This window comes from Poecilia reticulata, chromosome 17, assembly GCF_904066995.2.
Source record: "Poecilia reticulata chromosome 17, P_reticulata-male-v2, whole genome shotgun sequence".
In the NCBI taxonomy this organism is placed as follows: Eukaryota; Metazoa; Chordata; class Actinopteri; order Cyprinodontiformes; family Poeciliidae; genus Poecilia; species Poecilia reticulata.
The window spans coordinates 11,329,016-11,351,256 of NC_088846.1; the positions used below are offsets into that span (position 1 = coordinate 11,329,016).

Here is a 22,241-nt window from a genome sequence, read left to right on the forward strand (position 1 = left end):
CTCTTTACACCATTGCGTAATCAAACTGCCCTCTGTCCAGCCCCTTGTGGTCAGTCCATGTGGACGAAGGCATGCTGCTGTAAGGGTCGAGTAAGATGCGGACGCAGCGTACCACCAGGAAAAGCAGCAGCAGAACCAGGAGGCCCACGAAGCACAGAGCTGAGCCCTGCTCGGGGTGCCCCGCCGGGGGCTGCATCGCTGTCGAACCCCTGGGGAACCCGGGCGGAGCTGGGGAGGAGAAATCATAGTCTACAACCCAGTAGGGTGCGTCGCTCATCCTGGGTGCGGGTGCTTTTCAAATCGCTTATCGTTGAACTTTAGTTGTGAGGTCAGAAGCTGGGAGGACTGGCATCGCCCTGCTTGCTCTTCTTTGTCCCTGGGTCTGATTTTTGACGTCACGTCGTTAAATCTGGCAGCAGCTGATTACACCGGAGTGTGGAGTTTCCCTTAAGCTGGGGGAAAGCAGAAACAACAGGGCACGGATCACTGGTGCAAATTAATAAGCCCTCAGGTAAACCGAGAAGCAGGCCGAGGCACGCTCAGCGAGGTTTAATCACGCCTAATTGGCTGGTGTCGGGTTATAAAGCTTCTTTATAAAACTTCACCCGCACATAAACACTCAGAAGAGAAATAAGTATCAATACTTGAATTTGCTGCTGGAAGCATAAGAAAACCAGCTCATTAAACGTTATCCAAGATTACAAAGTGAATCATAAATCTCAGATAGATAAATCACAGGACATCCAGCGTGTTTTGTTGCATTTGAATTACTTAAATGTTTCGTTCATTATTCACCAAGTTAATTTTCTACAAAAAAAAACATATTTTGAATTGCATATTTTGTCCTGAGTCAGCAAGAACGTCCCTGTTTCGCTGATTCGGAAACCTGAGAGAGAGAGAGAGAGAGAGAGAGAGAGAGAGAGAGAGAGAGAGAGAGAAAAGCCTCGGTGAGTGTGGAGAAAACACAGCTGCTCGCGGATCAACATTTCAGTGGTTTTGAAATTCATGCCATTGTTAAACCAGTTCTTCTCTTTGAGAAACTACGTGAGACAAGAAGTAGGCTTTCTGCCCGGATCTCTCAGGAAAATTTCTGCACAGGTAAAGAAGTTGTGTAAAGACGTGTTTAAGTAAAAAAAAGAAAATAATCTTGGTGAGTTCTCCATGGTGTCTTTAATGAGACCTGGGGTGAAAATACATTTCCTGTAGTAGACATTTTCACCAAGTCAGCATTTTCTATTCCAGGAAGCTCTGCCTGGCTTCTACCCCCCCAAAAAAAAGCACATTTCAGGTCCTGTGCTCTCTACACTGAGGGGCCAATCACAGCTTTAATATGGAGTCTTGAATGCATGGTGGGAGGAAAAAAAAAAAACGGTACCTGACTGAGGATCAACTGTCACATGCTTCCAACGGGGCTGGAGTCTCCAGATAGCAGCGCTCCTGTAGGAACAACATGCAGAACATGAACTGAGCAGGACGGGCCACGCTTCAGAACGAGGATGTAGACAACAGAGTCTGCATCAGCAGCAGATTTGTCAGTCAGAGCTCCACATGCACTCAGTTTTCTTGAATATTGGTCTGATTTTTATCACTTGCCAGAGAAATTGACAGGAAGGAAGCAAACTGGTTTTGTTCCTCCTTAAATCCCTCTGTGTTTGCCAGATTTTTCTTGGTTTCCATAACATGCACTCCTTCTTTTTCAGAAGTCTCAAGCACATGAATAGGAGGTGACGTTTAGTTTGGAGTTTGGTGCATTTTCTGGAAACCTCAAGTATTTTAGTGTGCAAATGTTTCTTATTTTCTATTTTTTAATATCATTTTTTTAATCTCTTCCCATGCTGCAACAAGAATATTTATCAGTTTGGTTTTCTTAGATTTTTAAATGATTGCAGGAGTTTAAATCATTCACTTAAAAACTGTCATTATCAATCCTGTGTGTTTTTAAGGGTCACCACAACTAGAACGATATTTATAATCAAACCAGATGCATAAACACCTGCTCGCAATCTTTCTATTGTTTTAAAATCTTTTTTTTTTTTTGCTCACTTTAAAATTTCATTTCTAATTCCACAATAACTCGTAGAGAGTTTGTCGTCTTTTTAGCAACATGCACTCCTGATTTTTAAGGTTGTCTCTAAACCATGAGCGTTGAAAGCAAATCAGATGCAGTTTGGAGTTCAGCACATTTTCTCTGATCCTGGAGAATGATTGGTGGATATGCAGTAAGGATTTCAGCAACACTTTATTTGAAGGGGTGTCCATAACACTGGCATAACACCTGTCATGAACATGAAGGAGTCTATGTGAACGTCTATGACTGTTGTCATGAAGTGTCATTTGGTAAATAATGACACGTTCAATGCAAAGATGCTATAAAAGTTGCATTGAAAGTCCATTAAAAGTGCCAACTTTGCATTATTTGGTAAATACTGACATTTTAATGCAAGGTTTACACTTTTAATGGAAAGTCAATCTGTTGTTTCACTTCAGATATTGAGATTATACGTTTTGAGTTATATTCAGCATAAAGATAGCCGGCTCAAAGTTTGCTTTTGGGTCACTCGTGAGCTTGACAGGTTAACAAGATCAACAACAATACAGCAAGATTTCTTATCAAAGCAAATGGATTTACATATTCAGGTTGTTCAGAGCTACAAAACTGGAGCCTCTTTGCTTGAAGAGATTTTAAACGCTGGTTGGAGCAGCCGGCACCATCCAGCCAGGCCAATAACTTCTGACATCACACCACATGCAGCGACATATGGCCCTGCGGGTGGCGTAATACCTGTTCCCGTTTTCTAGTCCCGTGGATTATGTGGCAGCAGCTTTAAAAATGTCAAGGACTTCAAAAATAAAGCGAGTTGTCAAAAGTTAAATCTAAATGCGGTTTTGATCTCAAAATGAAACCGGAATTGTTAACAACTTATTTGCAGTAATATTATAAAAAGGGCTGAGTTAAAGACGCAGCTCTAAGAAAAGATAAACTCTTTAACTTTTCAATCTACTTCAAACCAAACCATTAAAGAGAAATAAATAAATACTTCATTCGCTTTCACAGATTTGATGGGTGAAAATTGTTCTAACTATTGCTGAATCAGTTATCATACAATGGCTTAAATGACATGCAATAAATTAACTTACTACAGAAATCCACACCAAAACAAAGGATGCTAACAGTAGTTCATACTCAAGGGTCGAACTGATCAGATGAGACCAGAACTTACAGTCGGCGATGATCCTGTTGCTGCAGCAGCCGAGGTTTCAGCACCACGGACAGCTCTGGGGGTTCTCCTCTGCAGGTGGAGCCTGAGGTCTGAACTTCACGCACCGCCTCCGCTCCCACCGGAGCTTTAATGTCTTCACTCTCTGTAGGATCCTCCCATCTGCTCCTCCCTCGCCCCCCTCCCTGCTGGTTCATCTCTGAATACTTTGGGTCTGTGTGTGGAAGACACAGAGCATGTTTTTTCCTGCTGTAGGACCAGTGGGGCTGGAATATCACATGGCAGCATTCGCTACATCTCATCTTGAAGACTTGACACAGAAAAATAAAGTTGAAAGCAGCCGTAATAGATGAAAAACTGAAAAAAATCCTTTTGTCAACTTGTGAATTGTTAGATTATGTAGGTAAAATAAAAAAAGAAAAAAAACAGTTGAGTTTTGAGGTGAAGATGTTCAAACACTAAAAATATTAAAGCCACGTGCAAGCAGTAGGTCATTTTTTAACTTATTTTTATGAGCTTTGCCATTTTGAGCTGATCTTTGCTTGATTTCAATGAAAGCAAAACAGAAAAACGTGTTTTGATTTAATTTTAAATCAAATAGTCGATGTGAAATAAAGAAGGCTGTTCTGTATATTATCAACACTCAAAACGTAACAGTGGAACTTATTACAGCCATCCGGAAATACAACTGTGTTCTTATGCTTTGATTTCATGTTTATCTTCTTTTGTATCTTTTGAGGTTGAAGGGGTGAGTTTTTTTTAAAGTTTTTTTTTAAAGAAAAAAACACTATATCATATTATTTTAAGAAACAAATGTTTAAAACCACATTACATCTCAGATGGCAGAAAGGAAAAGTGTTAATATTGCGTTTGGTAAAAAATTCACAGTAGCCAGTTATCAAGTTACTTAACATCTATTTATCCCCGCTACATCACAAGTTTTACTGAGCTGTGACATATTATGTGATAAAGATGTGGAAGCAAAACAAGCTGAGCCACCTGTCTGTACCTGTGGCTTTACTCCAGATACTTACAGGGAGAAGTAATTAGTTGGCATAGTTCATATTCTACAAAACACACATCCAGTGGCCCCCCGCCTGCGGCTACATGGGATCTCCCTGTTGGTTTAATTAATGGTGAGTGAATTGTAGCACAGAACCAGTTCATAATCTAATCACACAGAGCTGTCCTCCTGTGGCCATAACTGATGAGAGCCTCTGACCTAGAGTTATTAAATTTGTTGTTGTTGTATTTTGGTTATGAATATCACTGTTGTACAATTTCTAATTTGTGTTTCAGAAACACAGGTCACGACTGCAGGGTGCTTGTGGTCTCCAACAGCCTGTGTTGGAAAACGGTTGCTTACACATTTTTGCTTTATATGCAAAACTTTTTTTCTTGTCATAGCTCCAGTTTAAACGTTGAAAAGTTTTGTGCAACGTTGTTGCATCAGTTATAAAAAAAAATATATATATATATATATATATATATATATATATATATATGTGTCTGACAGAGATTTAAAAAAATAAAAAAAAACCGAGTTCCCCAAAATTGTCCCAAAAGGTTGATGGTTTTTCTTGGTCTTCTTTGGAGGCCTGATGACATTTGTTGTGTTTGTTCAGCAATTTTAGTGATAAACTTCAAATGTGTATTCAACAAACCAAACTGTTAAAAAAATTTTTTAGAACTCTGTAAAAACTGTTTCAGTATACAGTCAGTCGAGAGTAAAACAAAAAGTAAAGTAACAACTTATGCATTTATGTAAAACAGCTTATCCTTGCTGTTCAGCATTGGTGGAAAACACATGATGTTGTGAATCTGGTTTTTCACATCATGGGAGACTTGTCAAAGTGTATGACAAGAAGAAATATTTGAAGTACCACCAGATTTTAAATAAAAGTCTGACAAGGAGTAGAAAGGAGTAGAAGGTTTGGTTCAAATGATTTTTGTAAAACCAACAACTCGATGTAAATTCCCTTAAAAAGTCAATGCATGATTAGACTGCTGCAGCAAAAAAGATCCATTCAATTACCGGCTTTTTTTTTACAAATCTTTACTAGGTGGTACTAACTACAGTGTAGGCTGGAACACAGTGTGGTGTATGTACGGTTGCATCATTAAAAGGTGAAAGCATTGCTCCTTCCTCTAACACCTCCTCACTAAACACACATCTCTTAGAGAAACAACTCTCCCTGTCAAAGTTAACTTGATTTGCACAAAAAAAGGGGAACGGTTGTTTAAAGAAACACTAGGATGCAGAAGGTTTGTTCACTGGGAAGCCTCATCTCTGCAGACTAGTTGATTTAGTTAGTACAAAGACCTCTCTAATCATTTATCTCAAGACAGCCGTGAGATAAACTACCCCACACATATTGACTGTGTGAATCTATAGGCATGAATTATTTAAAGCCTAATCCTTCAGTCCCACACAAACTGATCTATGAGTATATCAACCGGCATTGATAGCCGCGTCCATGAACATCTATCAACATGTGTCAGGACCGAAATGAGAAAACTAAAGACAGACACACAGGACATCCAGAGTTTAATTTATACTTGAGAGGGGAGCGCACATACAGATGCACCCAGAGCTGCTGACTCTGAGGAAGCGGAGGCAAAAATAATTATGTTAGCCTGCTTTGTTTTGAGGTTTTGACAAGATCTGCTTAACTTAACAAAAACCAAAAGACATGGAAGGTTTGGCAGAAACTCTGAAATATAAAAAACCTTTCTTCAGAAGAAAAGCATGTGTTGAGGACAGGACAAACAAAATGTATTTTATTCCAACAGGATTCTGATATTACATTATGTACATGGAGAATAAGTTACGTGTACATATTTGCAAGAGAACATGTAGATGAGCTGGAGCTCTTTGGCATAAACTTAACCCACCATGTTTAGAGAGAAAGAGAGAAAGAAAGAGCTGAGCATGACCTCACAGTCGAACAAGGAGGAGGAAGTATTATGCTATGCGAAGGGTTTTATGGGCTGTATGTAAACTCTTGCATGAGAACCGTCTTGCATCAGTAAAAGCACAAATTACGGATCATTTAAGTATTTTACCTTTAAGTTGAGCAGATAGACATTTTAACCTACGTACAAGACTTCCTGTCTAACAAAATAAGAGCATGTCGGATACCGCCATGAATTTTGGTTATCATCAAATGGACTCAACATAAACATCGATAATATTTCAAACAACAATGCAGTCTGTTCAGTAATAAACTCATTTGTCACCATTGTTTAAAAGCCACATTCAGAAACGTAAACAGAGCAGATGTGTAAGACAAACAGGTGAATGATTGAACAAAACGGTTCTGGAAACCTGAAGCTGCCTGGATGATGAAATGAAATGAAACAATGCACGTCTCATTTACTTACAGGTTATGATGTAGATTAAGAGAAGGACGCACTGCACTGCAACTTAACAAAACACAATGTGTTTTGTTAACACATTGTGTTAACAAAACACATTATCAGCTACATTAGCTGATAATGTAGCTAATAAACTTGTTATCCAAGAGCATCTGTGGCATTAAACCGATGCATCGTTACTTGGAATGTTTTATATTCAAATCATCTAATTTCATTGTACTTTTATGCATGAAATAAAACCCTCAAAGCTGCATATAAAAGCAAAACAACAGTCAGAGATCTATTACATCTATTTACAATCATTCTCATTTCTGCCTTCCTTGAGATTGGAAAAGTTATTTCCCTAGAGAAAAAAAAAAAAAAACTAAACCCAAAACATTGACTGAGGAGGTCCGACAAGTTCCACCCAGTTTTTACATGTCGAACCGTTTGTGTTATGTTTACACAAGAGGAGAATTGTTTTCCTGTTATTCGATTTAAAGTCATCAGCTTCTGACCGGAATCACCTGTGTTAGAGTTATTATGTTTGTTATCATTCTTATATTTATAAGTTTATGTTACTAGTTTATATTTAGAGGTTTAGTGTTCAAACTTGTTGAAACTTGGGAGACAAAATTATATCTTCCTTAATCAAGCATGTTTGTACAGATGGTGACTTAGATCTTCCTGGGAAAGTCCTGAGCTGTAAAACCTAGTATGTGTTAATTTAGTTTCTGTGTCTCCCCTCTGTCTGTCTGAATTCACATCCTACTGTGAATATAGGATGTGGGTTTCACCCCCTCCATTCCTGTTCACACCTTTCTCTCTTCTGCTAATAAAAGAGACAAACAAACTGAAGGTTTTCAGAACGCTCTATGAACGGCTCGGAGGAGCAATTGATAGAGTCTTCTCCTTTGCAAAGTTTGTCATAAAATTCATATACGTTGTCTGTGGTTCTTTTATGTAGGTTCTAGGAAAATACCTATCACCTGATTTTTAGAAACCTAACAAGCGAACAGGCCTGCTGACAGCGTTCTTCAACATGGATACTGAGAAGATTCACCAGTAGTTATTTTCAGTGGTGTGCTTAAAATGAAGTCAGAAAAAGAGAAGCACTTAATTTTAAACAAACAAAATGTAAGAAACCATTAGAAAGAAAGCAAAGTTCAGCGACAGGTCGAGACACGTCTGTGGTCCTTTCATGCTGCGACAGAGTGAGAGAGAGCAAGACTTTCAGCGGGTAACAGGAAGGCTGAACTAATAAAAGCAAATATAAATTTCTATGAGCATGATTTGGAAATGTTGGCAGTTTCTTACAAATTCTCAAGTATGGTTAGGATCTACATTCTCTAGGTCTAGGAAATACACATGGAAGTGCTGTTTAGGTAGGGTAAGTACTAATACGAACTGGTAAACTTCAGAAGTATGTTTTCAGTTTAGCAATAATGGGCCATACCAATTTTTTTGGAGGAACATCTGTATCATTCAGTTGCACGTTGTCACCTTTGCCCTCAATGTAAATAACTGATTGCTCAAGGCAGGAATGGTACAAAAATCATAATTTCTGAATCTTGTTCTAAACCTTGAAGAAAAACCAAATTCAGCAAAAATTGCCACAAACGTCTGATGGGTGCATCTCTAGTTTCTGCCAAAAATCAGAACTTCAGTGTTAATGGTGTGAAGAACATTTCCACTGTGCCACGGTATGTCGAGTTTGTAGCCACAAATGCAAATTTGAAGCTGCTTGCACTGTGCCTCCAATGTTCAAAAAGAAAAGTGATAAAAATATATTAACACTTTGACACCTCTCAAGACTTCAGCAGGCGTAAAAGATGAAGGTCCACTTTTTCCACCTACAAGACAGGATCTTTCTGAATCTTGCCACTAGTATGGAAGAGGAGCAGCACAGGATGAAGGCTTCAGTATCGTGATTCTGTGTTTTAAAAGACATTAATAACAAGAAGGTTTAGGTGCTTTACTTATATCTCTGTCCATCCAAGCACTGTGAAGAACAGCAAGCAAGATCGAAGTTCAAGTCAGGATGCAGATTCCAGCGAATGATCGAGCATCAACTATGTACATGTGCACATGAATCTTCTGGAAAGTCGGCACAGAGGAGAAGGGGTTTTGCTCTGCTCCGGAGCCGATTAAAGTCCAGCGTTTGTGTCCTCTGCCCTCCTTTACAGTTTGTCCAACAGAGGAGACGCTCACCTGCGTCCCCTGTAACCTCCTATTAGAGGATCTGCTCTGTGCTGGAGGCAGAGATGTCCAACAGCCTCCAGGCTGCGTTGGGGTTCAGCTCCTCCTGGTCCCGACACAGGGCCCACACGTGCATCATCCTCATCACTTTCTCCTGTGGAGGGCAGAGGCGTTTAATGTCAAACAGTTTTTCAATTTTCTTTCACCGTGTCTTCTAGTATAATTGAATGTGACATTTTGTGGTTTCAAATTAACTATTAACACATAGTGCTGTTTCAAATCTGCAGTAAATTTGAAGTTCACTGACCGGATCGCCTTCCACGACGTCTCCTTTTGGGCTGCGGACCACCATGACGACCTGAGCCTGGAAGGTAATGATCAGCACCGGGCCCTGGTCCATCAGCTTACCCATCGCCAACTAACACACACAAAGAGGCCAAAACAAGAGGCTCACAGGAGGAACAGCTGATTTAAAGTCTTTTGGTTTCTCCGATGTGGGAGGTTCAACTTTTCAAACCTAACCCATGCTGCCATATATTAATTGAAGAGGATATGTCATTTCTGAGCATTGGAGTGAAATTGCTGGAACATGCACTCATTTGAAGATCAGCTACCGACTTACATGCTCTGAACTTGTGTGATTTTTCGTCTGTGGTAGAGGTGTTTCTAACCCTGCATGGATTTCATTTCTGCATTCACCAATTCGCCAATCGGTATGTTGAGGAGGTGAATTAAGAAGGAGTGCTGAACTAGAAAAATGTGACTACTTTTGCAAGAAAATAAGAAGATACTGCACTGGATGTTGGGAAATCTCCATGGCTGTAAGCGATAGTACTAACAGGTTGTAGCAGAACTTACATCTATGTTATCAATGTCGAGAACTTTGGACTGAAAGAGAAGGCCCAGAGCCTTGGCCTGCTGGATGGGATGAGCCAGCTGTCTGTATGTCTGAGAGGAAGAACAAAGGATGAAACAACACTTCACACATAATACCTGAAGGCAGATCAACATGCCAGCTCATTGTCATGCTGTACATTTCTAAAAAGGGTGGTATGCATTTAAAAAGGTTTGGAAAAATTACTTTGGAAAATGCACCAGATACAAAAAGCAAAAACTGATTTATATTTGTTTTCTTTCACCTAAAAATCACTTCCACCCTTGTTACGTGGAGCATCGCCTTTAAATTAATCAGAGCTTAAAAAAATAATTAAAGATAAATGTTCATGTGGCTGCTGAATAACTTACAGCTTCATAGCACCAGTCCTTTAACACATCCAGCTCTCCACGGACCATAGCCTGCAGAGGACACAATTCATGGGTGAGCTGTAGGAAAATGCTTCACTTACTTGTGCTTTGATATTTCTGAGACTCAGGTTTTATCTTTCTCTGTTTAAAAATCATCTACAGATTTAAATTTAAACTCCAACCTGCTATGTTTATCTTACTTTAACTCATTTGTTCCCCATAACTGAGCCAGGTTGTATCAGGAAGCAAAGGAATGAAAAACGACAGGGAACGGATAAAAGAAAAGAAGGATTTGAGGAATAAACGACAAACAAAAACTGGTGGCTCCCATTACCTCCAGGATGTTTGGGATGAAGTCTTTCTCACACTGCTTGAGGAAAGTGTCCTTGTCAAACTTGGGATCTATCTTCAGGATCTCTGTCAGCACTTCTGACATTTCTGTCTTCGAGAAAAGGCCACCTAGAAACGCAGGTCAACGCCATCAGCAACATTGACAAAAACAGCACTGGTATGCTATAAATGAAATTTGTAGGTCTGAATATATAAAAAGGTGGACATGATGGAGAGTTACCTAAAAAGTCGGTAACTCTGTCAGTCATGGCTCTGGATGCTCTGATGAGAGCGTTGTCACTTTCATCATATTTCATCTTCATCTCAAAGAATCCTGAGCTCAAAGGAAAAAGAAATGAGAGTTGGACTTTTCTTATAAAAATGAAGTGTTTTTGATAATAAAGGCAGCAGTTGTATTCATCAAAAACATCTAAAGGGGCATGCACTTATAAAGCTATCTGCTGCCCTCTGCTGTCTCCAACTGAGAAGGCATGTCTGCAGATTAAGCAGAAGGACATTAAGGACATAAATAGTTTATTATTTGGAAGCAACTTACGGTTAAAGACCATATTATTGTCCTTGAAGTCCTTCCACTGCTGGTACCACTTTGAATCCTTATGCAGAACCACACCCAGAGCTTCTCTACATCGTAAAAACAAACGTGGAATTTTTAATCATATGGAAACAAACCTCATAAAATATACACTTACTTAAAAGCGAGTGGTGGAAACATAACAGGGAAACTGAAACTGGTTTATTGCTCGAACATTAAAAGTCTTAAATGAGTAGAAGTAATTTAAAACCTAGATTGGACATTCTGGATGTATTTAAGGCCTAAAGATTTTGGGACATTTTGAAGGTTGAAGAACCTTGTGATTTCACTGGCTTATATTTGCTTTTAATGAAGTAAATGGGAATCAATACAAATACAAGCCACACTTTTCAGATTTTCATCTAAAAAAAAAAAACCTTTTCATTCATACTTTATGTTTCACCTATATCATCCATATGTATTAACAGGATGAAATGTAAAAAAACAACTAAATACACATTTTTGCAAGACTTCATGCATTGTTTATCAATGTAGAGAACAGAGATTTTTCTTTTCTTTTTAGCAGCTACTTACTCATTGGCCTCAAACACTCTGCTGTCACTGTCTGCCCCTTTAAATGAAAAATCACTTCTCATCCTCAGCTGAGCAGGAGCTCTGTAGGGGCCGGCGTCCCCGACGTCTATCTCCTTCTTCATGGACTCGACGCCCTGCAGAGGAAGCAGCGGTTTTAAACGTTTTGAGCTGGGAAGCATGAAAGTTCATCAGCATGTTAAAAGCAGAGCTTCAGATAAAAATCAGGAATAAAGGAAAAGCAAACAAGGACTTCAGACATATGTGTCAGGAAAGGATTGTTATTTATCTGCAACTGAGTGAAGAGTATTGCTATTCAAATGCTGCATTTTAAAAGAAGAAATTTAGAGAGATGTCTATTCTCCTGACCTGTGAGATGGCCTTGAAGGCGCTGGTCCGGCCCAGTTTCTCTCCACCCTTAGACACGGACTCTGCAGAGTGCATGGCTGTCCTCGCTGCCTCTTCCACGCCTTCTTTGATCTTCTTTCCTATATCCGTACGAGTCACCTCCTCTAGACCCTTAAGCGCGCACAAAAACAAAAAACAGTAAAAGAAAGAATTCAAATGGATGTCCACTGAATAAATGTGAAATATGTAAGGTGAATTCACAACAGGGAATGAATCCTTCCAAAAAAAAATACATTAAAAATCCAGTAACCACTCTTTAGTGCTTTCTGTTTAGATCCAATCAAACACCTCACCTCTTTGACAGTGTCTGACAGAGAGCCAAAGGTCTTCTTAAACACCTCAGAAGTCTTTACCGTCTCTGCCTCTATAGATTTCTAATAAAACAAAGAGTTTTCGCAGCATTCAGTCAAAGGGTTTTTACCAACAATAATCAGTTTTAATGTAGACCGACACACCAGAAGCCAGGCGACTCCCTTACATATTTCCTGCGGGCCTGCTGCAGGGCGTCGGACTCTTCCAGCTTCTTGGCCTCTTCCCTGAACTTCTTGATGTTATCCTTCATCTCCTGGTTCTTACTGAACTCCTGTCGAAGACTATCAACAAACTCCCCCAAAAAACCTTTCCGTCCTGAAGAATACCGGACCTGAACAGAGAAACGGAAAAACGTTACGCAAAATATTAGTATGTAAAAAAATAGTAATAATAATACAGGGATCCAGAAATCTACAGGCATCCAAAACACAAAATCGGCAATGGAAGACAAATGAAAACAGTGTACAACCAAAAATATACTAACTACTGATTATTTCAATAAAATCCCCAAAAGTGGATCATATGTAAATGATTGTTAGTGTGTACCTGCGCAGCTGCAGCCGGGCTCCTGCGTAACCTATAGGCATCTCCTTTCCATGTAGCAGAGACCACAGAACGTGTGCAGAGAGCCATGGCATTCCTGCCAATCAGCTGCAATCAAAAAACAGCAGTAAGGTAAGGCAGTCCATGTCAGCGACGGGTCAAACAAGTTTCTGTATAATTGCTGAGTCTCAACAGAGTACAGGGGAAAGCAACACCAACAGTCCAAGAGAAAATCTTGTAAGATTTTTGAGAAAGATTCAATACATCATTCCTTATACAGCAATAATTTATTTTAAAATGTATTACTTCATTATGCATGATTCCCCTCCCCTCCTACCTTTCTGGTTGCACAGACCACTGTTGTTTTTACTCCCACCACAAACATTTTAAGCCTTACGACACACTGTCACGCTACAACAACAAACTTTAATAATTTTGATTGGGCTTTTACATAAGACCAACCCAACATAGTGCATAATTCTGAAGTGGAAGGAAAATATGCATGTGTTTAAAAATAAGACTGAACTCTTTCACCTAGAGAGCATCATTTTGTCAATAAAAATGTAAAGAATTTTCAGTCTCTGGGGTCGTCATGTAGAATGTGTTTCAGACCTTTTTATTACTCAGCTTCTCTCCGATTCTGCTATGGCAACATTATTGTAGTAAACATGCAGCCGTTCTTGTTCTGCTCCAGCCCATACTATGGTTTAAAACTACCCACAATGTATTATTGATTTTTTTACAGACTCCCTTTCAAAACAGCCTAACCCGGGCAAAGCACAATAACCAAATTTACTAAAAACCTAGCTTACGTTATTAAGCGGTAACAGATTTAACGGCGATGATTCTGATGCAACAAGGCCTTTTAACGGTCATAACGTACTCCAACTAAGATTTATAAAACCTTGTTCTCATGAATGAATGTGACAAAACTGACTCAAACACACCGGAGTTAAACTCGTTTTAATAAAATAGCGTTTCAAGTCTGAGAGCTGTAATGAAGGGCATGAATGGGGTCTAACCTCGTAACACCGACACACGGACGCTGCCATCTTGATGTTCAATCAGGGAAGCACGTGCATCCTGGTGCGTCTTCGCTGTCTGAACCGACATTCCACCTGACCAATAGGAGGACGGGAAGTGAACAGGGGGCGGAGCCAAGTAACTCACCCTGATTAAAGGGACAATCCCACCTAAAATTAAGACATGCAGTTTCCTATCTGCATAGCACCAATATTCCCACCAGCTACTATAACGCAATTTGGAGATATTCTGAAAAGAAAAGTATGGAGGAAGATTAATTTGAGAAAAAAAAGTGGAGGAGAGAAAATACACCAGTGTTAAACAATGCAGGCTGCGTAAACTCTTCTAATAATAGAGAAAAGTGTCCATGATACTAAAACTCATTCCGTAGGACACTATCCACAATTCTTTAAATGACAGTTTCTTTAGATTATGCAAACGTTTATTTGTTTTCATTTTTATATTAGTCATTAATTAATCAAAACATTAAATTTGATTAATTGTTGCACTTATTATCCTGTAGTAGGTAAGGACAAAACCCCATTCATATTTATGTTCTGCTTTAATTTGGTTGCACAAAAGTATCAAATACTAAATTTTCTTTAGTTTGAGTACATGGCAGGTATATAAATATATACATAAAAAAGAAAAGAAGAAGTATACTGAAACATGTCCTGACCGGTTTAACGCCATTCAGAGTGAGTGACTGAGTGAATTTCTGAAGAAGCATATGGTCAAAAATGTTTTGACTGACTGCAAAAGATCTGCAGCAAGAACAGCAATCACTGAGGTTTCAGATTGAAGACATTAATGTCTGAAATCCAAATTCAATTTGAAAGGCTATCAGAGATTACACATATTTCCCTCACAATTATAAATAAATGTCCGACACTTTATTTAGTCTTTATTAGGAGACTGTTCATCTAATTCTTTTTCATATATTCCGAAATTTAAATGCAATCTGAATGGTTTGCTATTTTTATTATAAGTTCACTCTGTGCATAGATCAGATTATTAAATTATAATTTCATAAAATAATAAAGTCATTTCAGAAATGACTTTATTTTGTCTCTGGTATGAATAAATGACGTGTTTTGATTGCGGGTGAACCAGATGAGTGACAGGTATCTGGTGGCATGCCGGTGAGGAGCGCCTCCCTCAGGAAGGAATTTAAACTGCAGGGACTCCTCCCCTCCCTCTGCAGAGTTTGGAGCTCTCTCCCCCTTTTCTGCGACCAGCTCTCGCCTTGACAGCCGACACTGGCGCAGAGTCTGAGCACAAATCTTTACCTTATTTTTCTGGCATATAGCGACCATCCACACCCACAGCGTCCACTCATCCTCTTCCGGAGACAAGCGCTGGAGCGGCCTCGTCTAGAATGGGGAACCGAGACGACGAATACGATTTTTTGTTCAAAGGTAAAAAGAAATTATTTGTATTTTATTTTATACATAAAGGGTAGAAAAGATGCATAGATTGGCTTCTTACGCACCAGACAAAGCGGCGTTTTACGGACGATTGTGAATTTTCCCCTTATTGTCGCTGAGCTGCGCTGATGACAATCGGTTGCTGTTATTACAACAGAATGCTGTGACATTACTGAGCCTGCAGCTATATTTATTGGGTAATTAATGCGCAGCCAGATCCGCACTAAAGCTTTTTAAAATAAACGTTCATCGTCTCATACATGAGGTTAGATGTATTGTTTAGCAACACTGGATGCTTTCTCTTTACTTCTCCCGTTCAGATGTATTCAGGCCTGCTGGCCTTTACCTTTTGCTGATCAATAGCACACTCATTCCCAACATGAGGAGGACTCACTGCAGATGCACCGGCGCAAAACTTCCTTCTATTTTCATTTCTGTTATTCTGACAGTCATTAGGCCTGAAAGGGTGTCACCGAGCCTGAAGCGGCACCAGACCCAGGTCCCCACCTCGTTTTTGGGTCCAGAATGGACTCTTTGATCCTGATATCAGCTCCTGTGGCACATTAACATCCCGGGCTTGTATAAGCCAGAAAGACCATTTAGATGTAACAAAGTATCCTCTGTGGGATGAATAGAGCATCTGCCGGAGGCGAGGAGTCTCTCCCCCTCCTTCTCCCCCCCTCCTTGTGTTTTCTCTCCCTGCCCGAGCCTTATAGCCCGTCCGAAACAGGAAGGGCAAGGCGGCCTGAAACTGTCGATTCAGGGTTTGATGAAGCGTGTTATCAGCTTCCTGCAGTCCCGGACCGGCCGAAGCCAACGGGGAGAACAAAGTTGGGCTACGTTTCCTTTTGTTGAGGAAGTAGGGGAAAACAAAAAGGCTCCACCTCTGCTGCTGCTGTATGAGAACCATCTGCTCAATCAGTCACCCTCATTAGACTGCAGCAGCATAGGACAATGGGTGAACAACAGAGACTGTTGATCGTTTAAAATCCCGAAATCACCTTACACCTAGAAACTTGCATGTGTTTTATTGGGATTTGAATGATAGACATTTAAAAATCATATTGCTGTGACCACTACTGCAAGTCTTTCATGCCTCTACCAGCTTTGCACACACCTCAAGTCAGATTCCATTGGAGTCATTTCAGTCAACTTCAGTCTTTATGACTGTCTTCTCTGTCCTGACAAAGAGCATCCAGCTAGAAGCTACAACTCGTGGTGAAGTGTTTGTTTTTGTTGCAGACCGTAGAGTTCAGTTTCAGACCCATCGAACCAAAACATCCTCTTCCACATTTTATGCCTGTCCCCTACATGGCTTGTGCGAAATTACAAGCAGTATTCTTCCACCTGAGTTGTGAATCTCTGCAGCTCCTCCAGAGTTGCTACGGGTCTTTCGGCTGCTTGTCTACTTAAGACTATTTGGTGACGATGGGGTTCTGTTCAGGCTGATGATGGTCATGTCTTGGTAGGTTTGTAGTTGTGCCATGCTCTTTCCATTTTCATTGGTGGAATGTGCAAACACTGATGTTATTTCTCTGAGCTTCTCAACAGTTTTATCCCTGAGCTACCTGCTGCTTTCCTTGGGTGTCATGATATTGATTTGTTCATCCTTAGATCCTTAGAAAACCTCATAATAGAAAAACAGGTGGATTGTACTAAGTAGGTAACTTCGAGAGCGAAATATAGTCCCAGGATTTTATTTAGGGGTATTAGATTGATAGGAGGCTCAAAAATGTATTTAATTTCCCTTAACAGTTTTTAAACGAAAGGGAAATGATCAATGCTACTTTGTTTTGATCTGTTCCCCAAATCCTTCCTAAATACTCTGAAGTCTATGGATGCAACATTCAAAAAAGTTAATGGGGTTGTGAAGAGTAGTTTTTGCAAGACACTATATTTCATACCATCGGGAATGTCACGGGCTATGTTTACTTCCGCTTATCACTTCAGATCATACTTGTAGAGTCTTAGACTGTAAGAATAAATAATGCCTGCTAAAGAAAAATCAAACCAGATCGAATTCTGCATTCAAAAGTCAAGAAATCTCTTTATCCGGTGTTTTGTCTTCCTATTTGAAGTTCCCATTCATAAAAGTGCCTAGAGAGATCAGTATGACCCACTTCAGTGTCGACAGGAACGTTCAAAGTCTTCTTTGATTTAACATCGCAACATTGACTTGCGCGCTCTTCTTTTCCTCCACAGTCGTGTTAATTGGAGACTCAGGTGTTGGGAAGAGCAACCTGCTGTCCAGATTTACACGGAACGAGTTCAACCTCGAGAGCAAGAGCACCATCGGGGTGGAGTTCGCCACACGCAGCATCCAGGTGGACGGCAAGACGATAAAGGCTCAGATCTGGGATACAGCAGGACAGGAACGCTACAGAGCCATCACTTCGGCGTAAGTCTGTGTTTGTGCTGTGATTGCAAATCTTCCAGTCTTGCAACACCTGCAGTGTGGGGGAAATATTGCACCATGGCAGTCACAACCGGCGTACAACTCTGAGATCAGAATGATTCAACTAACTGGAATGTTAGCTGACCCACACAAACAACCAGACAGGCTTCAAAAACGGCGTCTAGTTGTAGCAAGTAACTGATCACTGGCCAGCATGTGCACTTCTGCAAAGGAGAAATTTTGTCAGTTTGCAGGTTCAGTTGGCAGCATTTAATTTCTGTTAGCACAATACCAAGGAGGAACAAAAGCAACAATGAATTTAGAGAAGCTGTTGTTGCCGTACATCAACCTAGAAAGCACCAAAAATCAAACAATAGGAAGTCAATCATTCTGCAGTAGATAAATGACCCACAAGCAGAGACATTTCAGCAATTTCACCCTGAAAACTGCTGACCTAACATATGCTACGAAAAGTATTCTTACCTAACAACACAATCCTTAATATCATGATGCTGGTCAGCATTCAAAGTGGCCTGTACGTGGATGGGAAGACAAATGGAAATGTCTTCCCATCCACATTATCCAAAGATAATGTGTTGGATGCAGCAAAAAGCCTAAGCAAAGAGCTGGAGTTAATGGGGACGGTTTAGATAATAAGAAAAATTAAAAAAAAGCAAAGTTGGTACAGTCATATCCCAAACAACATGGCAGAATGCTTTATGTTTATAACTTGAGGTATCAACATGGCATCTTGGTAAATAGCACTGCATTTGATGTAACAACATACTGTGAGAGCGCAAACATGTAACACCAACAATGATGGGTAGATGCTGATGTAGGCTTGTTATCCAGATAATAGGCCTGGACAATTTGCAGTCATACATTCAGCAAAATGACTATATGACTGCAAAAATGAAAGTCCTCAAATCTGATTGAAACAAAGCCACATGGCAAGAAGGATCAGACAGAATTTACCAACATTTTTTTTATAAGCGACGAATATAATGAGTGACCTGCGCCACCTCAGGCCTGTGAGCACAGAGGATGGATTGTTTATGACAGTACTGCTGTTTACATTTGGGGTACCCTTCACTTTTATATTCTGACTTAGTTTACGGTAAGGACAGATTATTAGATTGATTTATGTTTTTTTTTCTGTTTACATTTCATTCTCATGTAATATTTGGTTATAGATCAATTTACGATCTAAGTCAGGTTATTCTTGGAGAAATGAGCTGATGCCAATCTCCAGCCGACTTTATCTTTGTTTCCAGTAACTCCTGGCAGTTCTGTCTGTCTGTCAATGGGTGAGCAGCAGGGCTCACAACCCTGGGCTTTTGTGAGCGTGTCGAATATTTTCCTAACAGATCAAAACAAAAACTCAAAGACTCCGGTGCATTCTACAAATGGAGAAAGTGGAATACTAAACTTACTGTGAAAGTTTGGAAAGCAATGAGCTTAATTGGAAGAAAAAAAAGAACACATTCAATAACCGAAGCTTTGGCAAAACTCTATGAGATCTGAGTCCGTCGATTTAAGTTGCTCTTCCTATTGAATGTGTCACAGGTACTACAGAGGAGCCGTGGGGGCGCTGCTAGTGTACGACATAGCTAAACACCTAACCTACGAGAATGTGGAGCGCTGGCTGAAGGAGCTGAGAGACCACGCCGACAACAACATCGTCATCATGCTGGTCGGCAACAAAAGCGACCTGCGCCACCTCAGGGCTGTGCCCACAGATGAGGCGCGAGCCTTTGCAGGTAACCGAGCTGTCTCTGTCACTGGGGAACAGCTGGTATCACTGGATGGGTCGAGTAGTAAAACTTCATGTGTTTGTGTGTGAACCCGCAGAGAAGAACAATCTGTCATTCATAGAAACCTCAGCCTTGGACTCCACAAACGTCGAAGAAGCCTTCAAGAATATTCTTACAGGTATGTTATAATCAGATGATAACAGGGTAAAGAGAAGAAAGGGAGCAATACGAATGCATTTTACTAGATTCATATTTATTAACACATCAGCTCTGAAGTCAGTCAGTATTCCTCTATAGACGTATTTGCACAAATTACTGCAGTAACCACTGTTTCAATAAATCAAATTGGAGTCTGAAGAGATAAGTGAACTGTGATTTGGTTAAAAAAAAATGGTTGTATCAAGATGGGTTAATATTTTCCTGTTGGGTTAGAACAATACTCTTGTATGTTAAAGAACTTTTTAAAGAACATTTTCATATAGAAGCTTAATGTTTTCTGACTGAATTATGGTTATTGATATAAATTTTAACATGGTTCATACTGCCAACAAAAGTTATTTTCTCATGTCACTGACTTCTATAAATATACCCCTGTGATTCATGCATATATTTAAACTCAATTGTGACACACAGTAGGATATTAGTAATGGGAAAATGTGAGGGGAGCGGATAATTTTATTTTTATTACGTTAGTAATTGTGATTTAGCCTCTGACGCATTTACAGAAAAACTACATTTATGTTCAAAATGGGATTAAACATTTAGTGATTATATTTTGCTTAAGGGTATTATAGTAAAAACAGCTGATCAGCTCTATATACCAAACTTTACACATTTTTATTTGCAAAAAAGGGTTGAAAACTACACATTATTTTCTTTCCACTTCACAATTATCCCCTACTTTGTATTGGTCCATTAAATCCCAATAAAATGCATTGAAATGTGTGATTTTATTATGAAATCTCAAGTAAAAATATATTTGCGCTACATGGTGTAAGATGTAATTGTATTACCTTGCTGACAACTCTCTCCACTTGTTTTTATTAAAATAATAACCATTACATTCAGAGATGTGGGAAAAATGTTTCAGTCAGTCTTATAGACTTCCTGTTTTTACTTTTTTGTCACATATAAGATCATGTGGGAAATGTTAATGTCAGACAAGGATAAGCAACATGCAGTTTTATTTATGAAGGTAAAAAAATGGAACCAAACCGGCCTGCACAGAATAAGGGTTCCTTGTTTAAAAAAAATTGTTAATTGAGATAAACCAGCTGTTTTAGTCTGATTACTTCCTGATCTGTATAATCAAGAAATCACTTAAATCAGACCTAAACGAAACAAAAAGTTAGGCACAAGATTTTTAAAAACATTAACTCAATATGGAGACCGTTGGGAAGAGATGACAAGCAAGACATTGATATATATATATATATATATCTTTCGATTCAAGCACACTCGAGTTGAGCAGACAGAAAGGAATGAGAGTCTGGGACATGGCCTTAAACAGTCCAAACTCTAAAAAATGTGTATAAATTAAATAAATTGTGCAAAGATGAATGTGCCAAAAATCCCTCTACAGCAATATGAATAAAACTCACTGCTAATAGTCACTTAATGGCAGTTGTTGCTGCCAAGGGAAGAAGCTCAACGTTGATGTTAAGGAGGCAATTACACTTTCCACATGAGAGGGACACTTTAGTTGGATTTTGTTCTCATGAATTAAATTATTGTTGGAAAGCAGCTTTTTTTGTACATACTAAGCTCTGATATTAACATTTGTTTGATGATCCCATGCGTATGCCAAAAAAGAGACACCTGAAAGGGGGGAAATACTTTTCCATGCCACTGTATATTAAGGTGACACCTAAAGTCTGGCTCCTGAAGCACTGGGAATCTTGTTCCCCAGCACCCAGCGTACTCAGATGTTACTGATATAACTCAAACCAGCTGGTCCAAATGTTTGTCACTGTATGATTTCACTGTTTCATCCGCTGTAGGAAGCTGACATTTAAACTTTGCATATGGTGGCTTCCTCTTTCTGATCTAGTTTCCCTTTCCAGATTAGCTTTGTATTATTATCTTAGGCGTGCAAGAGGTACAAGTGTGAACAGAGTGTATGATTACTCTTTTCTAAAACATCACCTGTTTTTTTTTTTTTTGTGAAAACAGAAATATACCGGATTGTATCACAGAAACAGATTGCTGAGCGATCTGCCCACGACGAGTCCCCAGGAAACAACGTGGTGGACATCAGCGTCCCTCCGACCACGGACGGCCAGAGGGGGAGCAAGCTGCAGTGCTGTCAGAACCTGTAACCCCGCTGGAAAAAAACCCCGTCCTGCCTCACCCGGTCCGATTATTAACTGAAATCCACTAGTGTCGATGTGCTTTCGAATACGCTGGGGCACGTCGAGTCAGAGCCTGCACTTTTTTTTTTTTGAATCAGTGAAGTCAGTTCCATTAAGCCACAAAGCGATCAGTCCCAGATAGAAGGAAGAGGTTTGATTTCAAGTAGTAATCTGACCCAGGTATGGTCAAAACATCGCGGCACAAAAACAGGACTGATGGTACACTCCCCCCCACCCCCCGAGCAGCTACCAGCTAGTTAACATGTTAGCGTAGCAGTATAGCCTTGTCTGAGACCGTGTATGCCTAGACATCTCTCTGGTAGACTGTTGCTGGCACAAACTGAAGGCCTGGGTTTGAAATGCTGTCAGTTTCACCGGGATCAGCAGTCCTGTCTTTGGGCCTTTTCCTCCCTCAGTCATCATCTCAAAAAGTGGTTGTGACGCTGCTGACGCTTACTTTGTTTTTGTGTAAAATATATTTTGTTCGGTTTGTTTTGATAGCTTGTCTGCTCACATACATTATATTAATGCCATGGAAATAAATTTTACAATATTA

At 39.8% G+C, this 22,241-nt stretch overlaps 2 protein-coding genes across 4 annotated transcripts; one reads left to right on the forward strand and one right to left on the reverse strand.

The window, feature by feature from the left end:
- Positions 1–273: 273 nt before the first annotated feature.
- Positions 274–13,916, reverse strand: LOC103479313 (mitochondrial import inner membrane translocase subunit TIM44-like). Of its 3 annotated transcripts, none has more exons than XR_014084184.1 (16): positions 13,758–13,916; positions 12,739–12,843; positions 12,359–12,523; positions 12,174–12,254; positions 11,842–11,991; positions 11,476–11,609; positions 10,906–10,991; positions 10,591–10,683; positions 10,354–10,478; positions 10,020–10,070; positions 9,633–9,722; positions 9,082–9,192; positions 8,787–8,928; positions 3,222–3,432; positions 1,376–1,437; positions 274–886 (listed from the first exon to the last, which is right to left on the reverse strand). XR_014084184.1 is itself a non-coding variant. In XM_008433676.3 (13 exons), the coding sequence occupies exons 1-13, from the start codon at positions 13,785–13,787 to the stop codon at positions 8,809–8,811; spliced, it is 1,341 nt and encodes a 446-aa protein (XP_008431898.1). In that variant the 5' UTR covers positions 13,788–13,916; the 3' UTR covers positions 8,537–8,808. The 3 variants fall into 3 exon arrangements, 1 of the variants encoding a protein (XP_008431898.1); XR_014084183.1 differs by having other exon boundaries at positions 276–452; XM_008433676.3 differs by lacking the exons at positions 274–886; positions 1,376–1,437; positions 3,222–3,432 and having other exon boundaries at positions 8,537–8,928.
- A 1,030-nt stretch (positions 13,917–14,946) lies between these two features.
- Positions 14,947–22,241, forward strand: LOC103479314 (ras-related protein Rab-11B). The gene is made up of 5 exons (XM_008433678.3): positions 14,947–15,176; positions 17,388–17,583; positions 19,147–19,340; positions 19,432–19,512; positions 21,507–22,241. The coding sequence occupies exons 1-5, from the start codon at positions 15,137–15,139 to the stop codon at positions 21,650–21,652; spliced, it is 657 nt and encodes a 218-aa protein (XP_008431900.1). The 5' UTR covers positions 14,947–15,136; the 3' UTR covers positions 21,653–22,241.